Source organism: Suillus fuscotomentosus (genome assembly GCF_016647785.1).
Source record: "Suillus fuscotomentosus strain FC203 chromosome Unknown F5891scaffold_678, whole genome shotgun sequence".
NCBI lineage: Eukaryota > Fungi > Basidiomycota > Agaricomycetes > Boletales > Suillaceae > Suillus > Suillus fuscotomentosus.
The window spans coordinates 1-11,592 of record NW_024540190.1 but is presented as its reverse complement, the minus strand read 5'-3'; the positions used below and the strand labels follow the sequence as shown (position 1 = coordinate 11,592).

At 47.9% G+C, this 11,592-nt stretch overlaps 2 protein-coding genes across 2 annotated transcripts; one reads left to right on the top strand and one right to left on the bottom strand.

The window, feature by feature from the left end:
• Positions 1 to 2,786: 2,786 nt before the first annotated feature.
• On the top strand, positions 2,787 to 4,860 carry F5891DRAFT_991470 (uncharacterized protein; the record flags this gene model as incomplete). Its single annotated transcript, XM_041378115.1, has 6 exons — positions 2,787 to 2,996; positions 3,057 to 3,466; positions 3,519 to 3,619; positions 3,654 to 3,875; positions 3,933 to 4,653; positions 4,764 to 4,860. 6 exons carry the CDS (start codon positions 2,787 to 2,789, stop codon positions 4,858 to 4,860), a joined length of 1,761 nt encoding a protein of 586 aa, XP_041216076.1.
• Positions 4,861 to 5,008: 148 nt separating this feature from the next.
• Positions 5,009 to 5,817, bottom strand: F5891DRAFT_991469 (uncharacterized protein; the record flags this gene model as incomplete). The annotated part of the gene is made up of 4 exons (XM_041378114.1): positions 5,009 to 5,214; positions 5,265 to 5,405; positions 5,471 to 5,740; positions 5,793 to 5,817. The coding sequence occupies 4 exons, from the start codon at positions 5,815 to 5,817 to the stop codon at positions 5,009 to 5,011; spliced, it is 642 nt and encodes a 213-aa protein (XP_041216075.1).
• Between the last annotated feature and the right edge of the window lie 5,775 nt (positions 5,818 to 11,592).

Genomic DNA, 11,592 nt, shown 5'->3' with positions numbered 1-11,592 from the left:
TTAGTTCGCCAATTGCCATCAGCCCTTACACTTTTTTCGAGGCTTGGAGAGAGCAAATAGGTGGCCTCCCTGATTTCCTTCTGTAGGTTCCATTAATATTCGATATCCATCGAGTAACAATGTATATTACACACCTGGGTGGTGTCTGTCAGGGCGTCTGGGAGATACCATGCAATGATGGCACCGGATGCATCAAGAATTATTGCAGGTTCATCGACCAACCTTTTGCCTTCATGGCCAGGAGGACACCTCTCAAGCAACCTCGCCTCTTTATGTTCATTATGCCCGGTGTCCTTCGGGGAGATCAATTTGCTATATCTTGCAATATCCATCTGCATCTGAACTGTCATGCAGGAATTTGAATGATAAAACGAATTTTCCGAATCTGCAGGAAGACCCACTGGGATTTTTAGATGCCTTTATGAGTACATCAGCCAAGCAATCGCACGCCATCACCAGATCAGTGTCTAGGTTGGGGGAAGGTATGACTGGGCCTCCTCCAGTCTTCTCTGCCTTGAATTTCTGTTCAGTATATTCCCCTGCTTCATAAGTCACAGTCAGGGCCCAAGTGCGCCAGATGTTTATGCTATCAGGAGGGGAAGGGGAAGAACCGTTCATGCTGGATGTCTGGACTTTGGTGTTATAGGGGGTGGAGATAGAGAGGATCAGATAAGGGAGCCATGGATAATTTTGGCTGCTGTCAAAGATGTATTATTATCCATTGCTCAATGAAATACTACCTGATTGGAAGTGTGCTGGTCATCAGATATTCATTTGTTGACTCCCGGGTCCCGGTACTCGGAAGTCAGTACGGTTGACCCATATTTTGGTGGTCGGAATTTGGCGTCTCGTAGGGCAACACAAGCTTTGTACTGCCATATCAGGAGATCACCTGCTGCTCCGGGAACTCGGTAACTGTGATTTATTACCTCCTCTGAGTAAGGTTGACTCGCTGGTCATCAGATATTCATTTGTCGACTCCCGGGTCCCGGAACTCGGAGGTCAGTACGGTTGACCCATATTTGGGTGGTCGGAATTTGGAGTCTCGTAGGGCAACACAAGCTTCGCACAGCCATGTCAGGAGATCACCTGCTGCTCCGAGAACTCGGTAGCTTTGATTTATTACCTCCTCTGAGTACGGTTGACTCACATTTTGGTGGTCGGAACTTGGCTTCTCATAGGGCAACACAAGCTTCGCACCCCGGATTCCACATTCTGCAAGACAACCTAAGCACCATCAGAGGCCATGTCAAGAGAGCACCTGCTGCTCTCTTCAGAAACATCTCAACTTTGGTTGGCCATTTAACACGGAAAGTATTAATGTGTTGAGTTCCGGGTCCCGGAACTCGGTACAGTTGACTCCAATTCTGGTGGTTGGAACTTGGCTTCTCGTAGGGCAACACAAGCTTCGCACCCCGGATTCCACATTCTGCAAGACAACCTAAGCACCATCAGAGGCCATGTCAAGAGAGCACCTGCTGCTCTCTTCAGAAACATCTCAACTTCGGTTGGCCATTTAACACGGAAAGTATTAACTAAATTATGTGTTGAGTTCCGGGTCCCGGAACTCGGTACAGTTGACTCCAATTCTGGTGGTCGGAACTTGGCTTCTCGTAGGGCAACACAAGCTTCGCACCCCGGATTCCACATTCTGCAAGACAACCTGTGCACCATCAAAAAGTATTAACCAACTTATGTGGTGAGTTCCGGGTCCCGGAACTCGGAACTCGGTACAGTTGACTCAAATTCTGGTGGCCGGAACTTGGCGTCTCGTAGGGCAACACAAGCTTCGCACTGCCATGTCAGGAGATCACCTGATGCTCCGGGAACTTGGTAACTTTGATTTATTACCTCCTCTGATTTGGTTGATGTACAACTACCTCAGCTCCATCATGTCTACAATTATGATACACATGGGCCCACCCATCTATATTATATACCACCCTCGGCCCACCGGTCTAATACAACATCCCATACAACACCCTTGGCCCACCGGTCTAATTAATATGCGTCTGGGCCCACCCGTATAATACAATATTTTATAATACCCTCGGCCCACCCGTCTAATTTAATATGTGTCTGGGCCCACCCGTGAATGTGATAACAAGTACCTACCCATCTATCTCATACACATCTACCTTAATACACCCATCTGCATAATATCCAGCTACCTCGGCCCACCCGTCTACCTAATATTCATTTACATCGGCCCACTCATCTACTCTATATATTCCCTGCATGGGCCCACCCGCCTCCATCGGGAATAATTTGCCTCCCGGCCCATCCGTCATAGTCGAGAATATTTTTATCATGGGCCCATGGTCCGCTGGCCCGTATCATACGGGATATTATGCACGTCCGTTCCCTCGTATTATACGGAGATAGGTCACTGTAGTATGTGCTTCTTTCTACCAGGTGTTACAGGGCTTTGGTCTCAGACAAGTAATATGCATTGGAATAACTTTAGTGAGGGCACTGGCATTGTGAAACATGCTCCAAGAGAACGGTTCCAACCAAATAACCCATTTTACTGACATGAACCGGCTCTCATTTGAGTTTCCGGACACCAGCTGTTTATATCCCTCTACATTCTATACACCAGAAACAAATGGGATGTTGAGGGTATCATGCCAATTGACAAGTGTTGACTAGCTGGCAGACAATCTCTTGTTCGCAATCTCTTGCAATCTCTTGTTCTATTTACTGTCACGTACATCGGTTATGTAACCTAATACTGTGAGATACACGTACATCCTTTCTTCTACCGAAACCTCCACTGCTTTGCGATGCCCCGATCCAACTCATCAGTAGACAGCCCAAAAAAGATGAAGCAGAAGAAATTGACTGAGGAAGAGGTGTTGGTCTTAAAATCTCACCTAGAAGAATGGAAGGAAGCAGCCGCTGAGGATAGAAAAAAGATTATGAAGGTGGTAGTAAAAGAGGCCAAGGTTCATGCCCCTACTATGGATGACCGGTTATTGAAGAAAAGGAAATATGTGAGCAGTTGATCTTCTAATTCTATACATGATTAATGACTTTTATCATGATGTATCAAGACGTACCGGGACTGGTTATATAACCGGAGGCCCGAAAAGACTCGCAAAAAACAAGCAAGCAAGTTAGGTCAGAAATGGACTTCCCAGTCGGTGATAGAACAACTGCGCAAGGAGGATATCATCGAAAAGACCGGAGCAAGGCCAGGGTCAAAGACGTTTATTGAAAGATACCAGTCAACCCTCACTGCAATCATGGCCAGTCTATCTAAAGAGGAGCTAGAGGAAGCTCAGAACACTGCGATCGAATGGTCTGACAAGGCTCCTCCTGCAGCGGTCCAGGCGGACTTTGCAAAGAAGAAAGCACCCGGTATGATGAAGGATCTGGCGACCAAGTTGTGGAAGCAGGCTGGTATGAGAATTTTCATATTATCAGCATGGAAAACAGAAGAAGACGAAGTCCGGATCAATGGGTGAGTCTCACTTCACACTCAACCGGTAAAGATATACTGATCCGGTTGGAAGAATGGACTTCAATGAAAATTTAGAGGGCAACAGTTTTACTGATACGAAGGACTGGAAGCCCATGTTATCAGAGTGGAATGCCTATGCTGGAGAAGAGTTCGGTGAGTTTCTTTTTGAACATCTTGCGTCATTCAGTCAAGTACTTATCACACTTGGGGGCCATACCAGAAGTTGACCTAAATAATGATGATGACGACAATGAGGGGGAGGTGAAGAAGAGCAGAAAGAAAGGGGGAAAGAAGGACGATTATCCTTTGGAGGTTGATAGCTATGGGCTTCCGGTCATACCGGACGTTGAAGACCTCAGCCTAGAGAGTAAAAAGTGTCTTATCCGAACGTTCCTCACCAAACACTACAGTCAGTTTCACAAATAATGCATCTGGAGAGTTGATTGACCAACAAGCAATTTTTCAGGGTTGTGTAGCCAGCAATCAAAGGCGTCTGTTCCTTGGGCCTCAGTGAGGAAGGCTCCAGGTGATTTCATTTCGGCCAAGTATTTACCTACCGGCATGAAGATGGATGATCCGTCAAAGATCTGGTTAGCTGAAGCTGACCGGCTGTTAGCATTTTGGCTTCAGAGACAGAAGGATAAAATTCGCCCAACCTTTGAATTTACAGCCTGGGAAGGCGACGATAAGATGATGAGAGAACCGGTGGATACAACCTCCAGCGAGGATTCAGACACCGGACCCAGGGTTCCAGTTAAAAAGTCAACCAGAAAGCTTAGGAGGAGAGTGGAACAGGATAAAAGTGATGAGGACCAGGAAGACAAAGAAGACAAGGATGACAAGGATGACGGGGAAGGGGACGAGGACAACAAAGAAGATGAGGACGACAAGGAAGACAAGGAAGGAGACGAGGACAACAAAGAAGACAAGGAAGGAGACGAGGAAGACGTTGTCCAATCGCCTCCTTCAAAGTCTAAACCGGCCAAAAAGCAGGGCAGGGCCAGTCCGGTTCAATTTGAGTCGCATCCTCGACCACCGGTCAAGAATTCCATGCCGGTCCCATCGCCACCTTCAAAGTCCAAATCAACCAAGAAGCGTGGTAGGGTTGGTCCAGCTCAATCTAATTCGGAGGAAGATTCTCGACCACCGGTCAAGAAATCCAAGCTCACTGGTGGGGGCAATGGAAGGTCAGAAGACAACACCGGTACCGGTTCTGCTCAATCAACCGGAACTCGTCTTGGTAATCCTGTGTCTTCGCACAATGTGTCTAAAAGTCGTACATATGGTCCTACATCAGGTGTCCAGGCCAAGATGCAAAACAAGAGGGCACCGGTGCCCAAATCAACCCCACCTTTCCCAACAAAGGCCACCGGCAGGAAAACCAAAGACCATGATACCCAGATTACCAATCCAGAGCCAAAGTGCTCTGGTAGGACTGCGAAGGCGTCTTATAAAGCTCACTACATGCAAAAGTGATTATTTGGCTTGATGCACACAAGTATTCATAGACAGGTGTAGATAATGTTTGACCGGATATATACATCACGTTGAAAGTTGAGCTATCGATATCAGTCGACATGCCATCAATAACTCTTCAATGCACTCAAGAACTCGCTGTCTCACAAATGTTTCGTCCGGCGACATTGCAACGCCAGCCCTGTCAATCTCCAACTGGTGCATCGCCATCTGCAAATCACCTACAGCCCTCTGAATGACAAATCCGATGGGATCCGGTTGACTGACACCAACTGAATTCAAAACATGAACAGCGTTATATCTGAAATCAATGAAAACTTACGTGACTGATCCAGAATGTTATGCACCGGATCCATTTCAAAACCCATCTCTAAAGGGTTTTCTGCCGGTTGAATATTGTTCCCAATGTGTGGAACATCATCTACTGGATATGTGTCGAAACCCATCTCCAAAGCGCCGTATTCTAGTTCAATATCATGTACACACATCAACAAGTCAATTGATAAGATATATCGTGCAGCGACATACCTGTGTTGCTGGAGGGATCACTGACTTCTAGAGGAGGAAATCCTAGGTCCAATGTCTCACCATCTGACCGGTCATGATCATCCAAGGTGGGGAATTGCATATCCAAGATGTCAGACCCTTGTTGAGCATGCATGTCGGAAATCGAGTCATTATCAGCCAATGAAAATCCCAAGTCTAAGGGCCGGAAGTTGTCTGCGATCTGCCAGTCCATTGTCTTCAATGTTTGACAATCCTTCCACCGGTCATGAACCAACAGGACATCTAGGTCTGCTACACACATGTTAATGGTCCACGCGATAGCTCAGAATGAGAGAAAACTCACATTCGGCAATGCTCGAACAATCCATGAAAGGGTTGTTGTAAGTGCGCTCCTCATGTCCCGGCTCTGATATATAAAATACTAGTATGCCGCATAATGTCAGCCAATATATTCTTTGAGGTGATGGTTTCTCACCTTCATCCTCACTGGGAAAACATAAGTTATGCCGGACAATCGCCAATGGCTTTCTTTGCTTCCTTTTGTTGAATGGTTTGTTGTTCTTCATCCAATCACCAGAAGAATAGATGTGTTCGATTGCAGCCTGTGACCGGCTGCTCAGGGTTCGGCCAGCAACAATTGAATGCCGGTGACGTGTCAACAATAGAATTCCAGCTAAAAATAGATAATGATGATGTGAACAATGACCTTGGACATTTCCATGTCGGCCCGAACCTCCGGTGGTTGAAAAGTTTTACAAGTCTTTTGTACAGGTCGCTGCCGGGTGTCTTTCCTTCCACTCTCTCATAGCTCAGCTGCAACTCCCATTGTCTAGCCAACATGTCTTCCAAATCCATTTCTGCTGCCGCCGCTGATGCTGCCAACCAGGCTCTCATTGCTCTTGTCGCCAGGCTCAACGACATGGTTCAACAGGTTCTCCGGTCTCAATCGCAGGAGGAGAAAATGGAATTGAGCTGGACGATTGCTCGCGAAGTGGTATGTTTGACGTCCTGTTTCTTTCCTGAATTGATACTAGCGTCACAGAATGAGGCCATTCATTCCCATGGGAGGGTGGCCACCTACGTTCCCCCCACCCTGCTGTCACTGGCAGCTGAGATTTTTCTGGCTCAGAGGCGCACCACTCATTTGGTGGAAGTGCTGGATTGGAATCGGGTGGGGATGAATGCAAACATGTGCATGAAGCATCCTTTGTACCCCAAGACATTGGGTCAAGCGCCTCCTGTTACAACTGCAGCTGCTGGTACATATATTTTTTGCTATCATCCCACCTGTACTGACACCTGTTCACACCATCGCCAGGGCCTGCACTTGCACCTCAACCAGCACTGGCACCTCCACCAGCACCGGCACCTCAACCAGCACCAGCACCTCAACCAGTACCGGCACCAGCACCACTCAGCATTCGCATCCCCCGCAATGCAACATCCGGTGCGACTGCACCGGCAGGACCATCAAAGTCACGCAAACGACAACTCAGTGGTAGCCCCCCTCTGCATCGGGTCAATAGGCCCAGGAAGCGTGTCCTGAAGTTGAAGGAAATGTTGTCAGACACCGACTCTGACTCTCAAAAACCCAAGGGCAAGGGGAAGGCACCGGCAGATGATGGGGATGAGGATGTCCAGATGGCCATTGACGTGGATGATCTTCCGGACATTGCAGCAAGTTTTTTGTCTAATTTTCAACTGAATATCACTTACATGGCTCACAGCCCCAGAAATCAACTCGAAAACCTGTCATCCCTCCTAAACGCAAGGGTGCTGCACCAAAGGCAAGTGAGCCAGTTGAGATTGAGGATGATGAAGAGGATGAATTGGAGGAGGAGGAGGAGGAGGAGGAGGAGGAGGAGGAGGAGGAGGAGGAGGAGGAGGAGGAGGAGGAGGAGGAGGAGGAGGAGGAGGAGGAGGAGGAGGAGGAGGAGGAGGAGGAGGAAGAAGACGACGACGATGAATGATGATGATGATGATGATGATGATGATGATGATGATGATGATGATGATGATGATGATGATGATGATGATGATGATGATGATGATGATGATGATGATGATGATGATGATGATGATGATGATGATGATGATGATGATGATGATGATGATGATGATGATGATGATGATGATGATGATGATGATGATGATGATGATACACACGGCAAGCAAAAGGTAAGTTCATCTTGTGTATTTTATTTGTGCCGGCACATCATTAATCCTGATCTAGGCCATTCTTAAGCAGGGCAAGCGACAAAAAATGGTGAGTTTTGCTTGTCATTTCACCGGTCATATATACCGCTAACCTCATCTAATACAGTCCATGGACAAGGGCAAGGGCAAAGGCAAGCCCAAGCCCAAGCCCAAGCCCAAGCCCAAGGGCAAGGGCCAACAACCGGTGCGTCTTCCGGTCAATGTCATGTTTTACCATATTGATTCTTCATAGTCCCGCCTTGATGGACCTCTGCCTCCTTGTGACAGATGCCGGACGAAGAATGTTGATTGTAGCACCCGGTTGACCAAGAAAGGAGAGATTGCCTTATCTTGCACTTTGTGCCATCTTTGGAAGATGGCGTGCGTCCGAACCGACCTTTCGAAATCAGGCAACACCACTGTCACCACTCCCACTACCGCCACCACCACCAAAACTGCCGCTGCACCGGTAACCACTCGCTCCAAGACTAGGGCGACCATACAGAAGAAGATCAGTGGGCAGTCTAAAGTCACAGGCAAGTCTGTTGTATCAGGTGTTTGTTCTGTTCTCATTCATCCTTTTAGATGCAAATATTCGGCATCCGAGTCCCATCCAAGAGGAAGAGGAGATCCACGGCAACGTTGATGACACTCCGGAAGTGACCGGTACTGGTGGTACTGCACCGACACCGCCGCCTTTGGCATCAGCAACTGATTTCCTGGACGATCACTGGGTCGAACCCGGTGAGGATAATATACCACCTCCATCACCGGTCATGGCCTCAGAGGACAATATCCGGTTCTCACCAATGCCTCCGAATTACAAGCTGCCCTCCCCTGTCGCGCCTTCACATACTACAGTGACATATCTCCGTATAATACGAGGGAACGGACGTGCATAATATCCCGTATGATACGGGCCAGCGGACCATGGGCCCATGATAAAAATATTCTCGACTATGACGGATGGGCCGGGAGGCAAATTATTCCCGATGGAGGCGGGTGGGCCCATGCAGGGAATATATAGAGTAGATGAGTGGGCCGATGTAAATGAATATTAGGTAGACGGGTGGGCCGAGGTAGCTGGATATTATGCAGATGGGTGTATTAAGGTAGATGTGTATGAGATAGATGGGTAGGTACTTGTTATCACATTCACGGGTGGGCCCAGACACATATTAAATTAGACGGGTGGGCCGAGGGTATTATAAAATATTGTATTATACGGGTGGGCCCAGACGCATATTAATTAGACCGGTGGGCCAAGGGTGTTGTATGGGATGTTGTATTAGACCGGTGGGCCGAGGGTGGTATATAATATAGATGGGTGGGCCCATGTGTATCATAATTGTAGACATGATGGAGCTGAGGTAGTTGTACATCAACCAAATCAGAGGAGGTAATAAATCAAAGTTACCAAGTTCCCGGAGCATCAGGTGATCTCCTGACATGGCAGTGCGAAGCTTGTGTTGCCCTACGAGACGCCAAGTTCCGGCCACCAGAATTTGAGTCAACTGTACCGAGTTCCGAGTTCCGGGACCCGGAACTCACCACATAAGTTGGTTAATACTTTTTGATGGTGCACAGGTTGTCTTGCAGAATGTGGAATCCGGGGTGCGAAGCTTGTGTTGCCCTACGAGAAGCCAAGTTCCGACCACCAGAATTGGAGTCAACTGTACCGAGTTCCGGGACCCGGAACTCAACACATAATTTAGTTAATACTTTCCGTGTTAAATGGCCAACCGAAGTTGAGATGTTTCTGAAGAGAGCAGCAGGTGCTCTCTTGACATGGCCTCTGATGGTGCTTAGGTTGTCTTGCAGAATGTGGAATCCGGGGTGCGAAGCTTGTGTTGCCCTACGAGAAGCCAAGTTCCAACCACCAGAATTGGAGTCAACTGTACCGAGTTCCGGGACCCGGAACTCAACACATTAATACTTTCCGTGTTAAATGGCCAACCAAAGTTGAGATGTTTCTGAAGAGAGCAGCAGGTGCTCTCTTGACATGGCCTCTGATGGTGCTTAGGTTGTCTTGCAGAATGTGGAATCCGGGGTGCGAAGCTTGTGTTGCCCTATGAGAAGCCAAGTTCCGACCACCAAAATGTGAGTCAACCGTACTCAGAGGAGGTAATAAATCAAAGCTACCGAGTTCTCGGAGCAGCAGGTGATCTCCTGACATGGCTGTGCGAAGCTTGTGTTGCCCTACGAGACTCCAAATTCCGACCACCCAAATATGGGTCAACCGTACTGACCTCCGAGTTCCGGGACCCGGGAGTCGACAAATGAATATCTGATGACCAGCGAGTCAACCTTACTCAGAGGAGGTAATAAATCACAGTTACCGAGTTCCCGGAGCAGCAGGTGATCTCCTGATATGGCAGTACAAAGCTTGTGTTGCCCTACGAGACGCCAAATTCCGACCACCAAAATATGGGTCAACCGTACTGACTTCCGAGTACCGGGACCCGGGAGTCAACAAATGAATATCTGATGACCAGCACACTTCCAATCAGGTAGTATTTCATTGAGCAATGGATAATAATACATCTTTGACAGCAGCCAAAATTATCCATGGCTCCCTTATCTGATCCTCTCTATCTCCACCCCCTATAACACCAAAGTCCAGACATCCAGCATGAACGGTTCTTCCCCTTCCCCTCCTGATAGCATAAACATCTGGCGCACTTGGGCCCTGACTGTGACTTATGAAGCAGGGGAATATACTGAACAGAAATTCAAGGCAGAGAAGACTGGAGGAGGCCCAGTCATACCTTCCCCCAACCTAGACACTGATCTGGTGATGGCGTGCGATTGCTTGGCTGATGTACTCATAAAGGCATCTAAAAATCCCAGTGGGTCTTCCTGCAGATTCGGAAAATTCGTTTTATCATTCAAATTCCTGCATGACAGTTCAGATGCAGATGGATATTGCAAGATATAGCAAATTGATCTCCCCGAAGGACACCGGGCATAATGAACATAAAGAGGCGAGGTTGCTTGAGAGGTGTCCTCCTGGCCATGAAGGCAAAAGGTTGGTCGATGAACCTGCAATAATTCTTGATGCATCCGGTGCCATCATTGCATGGTATCTCCCAGACGCCCTGACAGACACCACCCAGGTGTGTAATATACATTGTTACTCGATGGATATCGAATATTAATGGAACCTACAGAAGGAAATCAGGGAGGCCACCTATTTGCTCTCTCCAAGCCTCGAAAAAAGTGTAAGGGCTGATGGCAATTGGCGAACTAATCAAAGGTTGTTCAACCGGGGCTCGGAAGATGTTGGACCAACTCCCGGATGCATCAATCTATCTCCGGCATGGTTTCAACAGGGACATGAGGTAGGATCTGATGAGATGGTGATTCCGGCAGTCATACTTACCAATCCCAAAGAATGTGTCCGATCCGGAGGTATCTGCATCATTGAAGGGACCTTCCTGCGAGAATATCCTCAAAGCCATTGCAAGGCCAGCAGCCATCGTGTCCGCGGCACTCAGAGTCATGCATCCTGAGCAGTACTGGGCAGGGTTGAGAACCTTGTCAAACCTTGGAAATATAGCAGTAAGCAAGGATCTGCCACAGATGCCGGAGGCCCTGCAGTACTGGGCATCCGTGTTTAACACCCTCTCCATCATTTCCAATCGGGAAACCCCCCATCATCGAGACCACATGTCCATTGCTGAATGCTTCGACATTCTCACCACCATGGGGGACTATTCTAATGCTCGGATGACAATGCCAAACCTTCAGCTGGAGTTCAAGTACAATTCCGGCTGTATGATTGCGTTTTCCGGAAAGATTGTGAGACATGGAGTGTATGATGTGGAAGGGGATCAGATTGCTTGGGCATGGTATATGAGGGATGCTGTTCATATTTATGCTGGTGTTCCATCATGTGGATGGGCTAGTGTGGATGGTCCATACAGTGTGTGAAAGATCAAACAAAG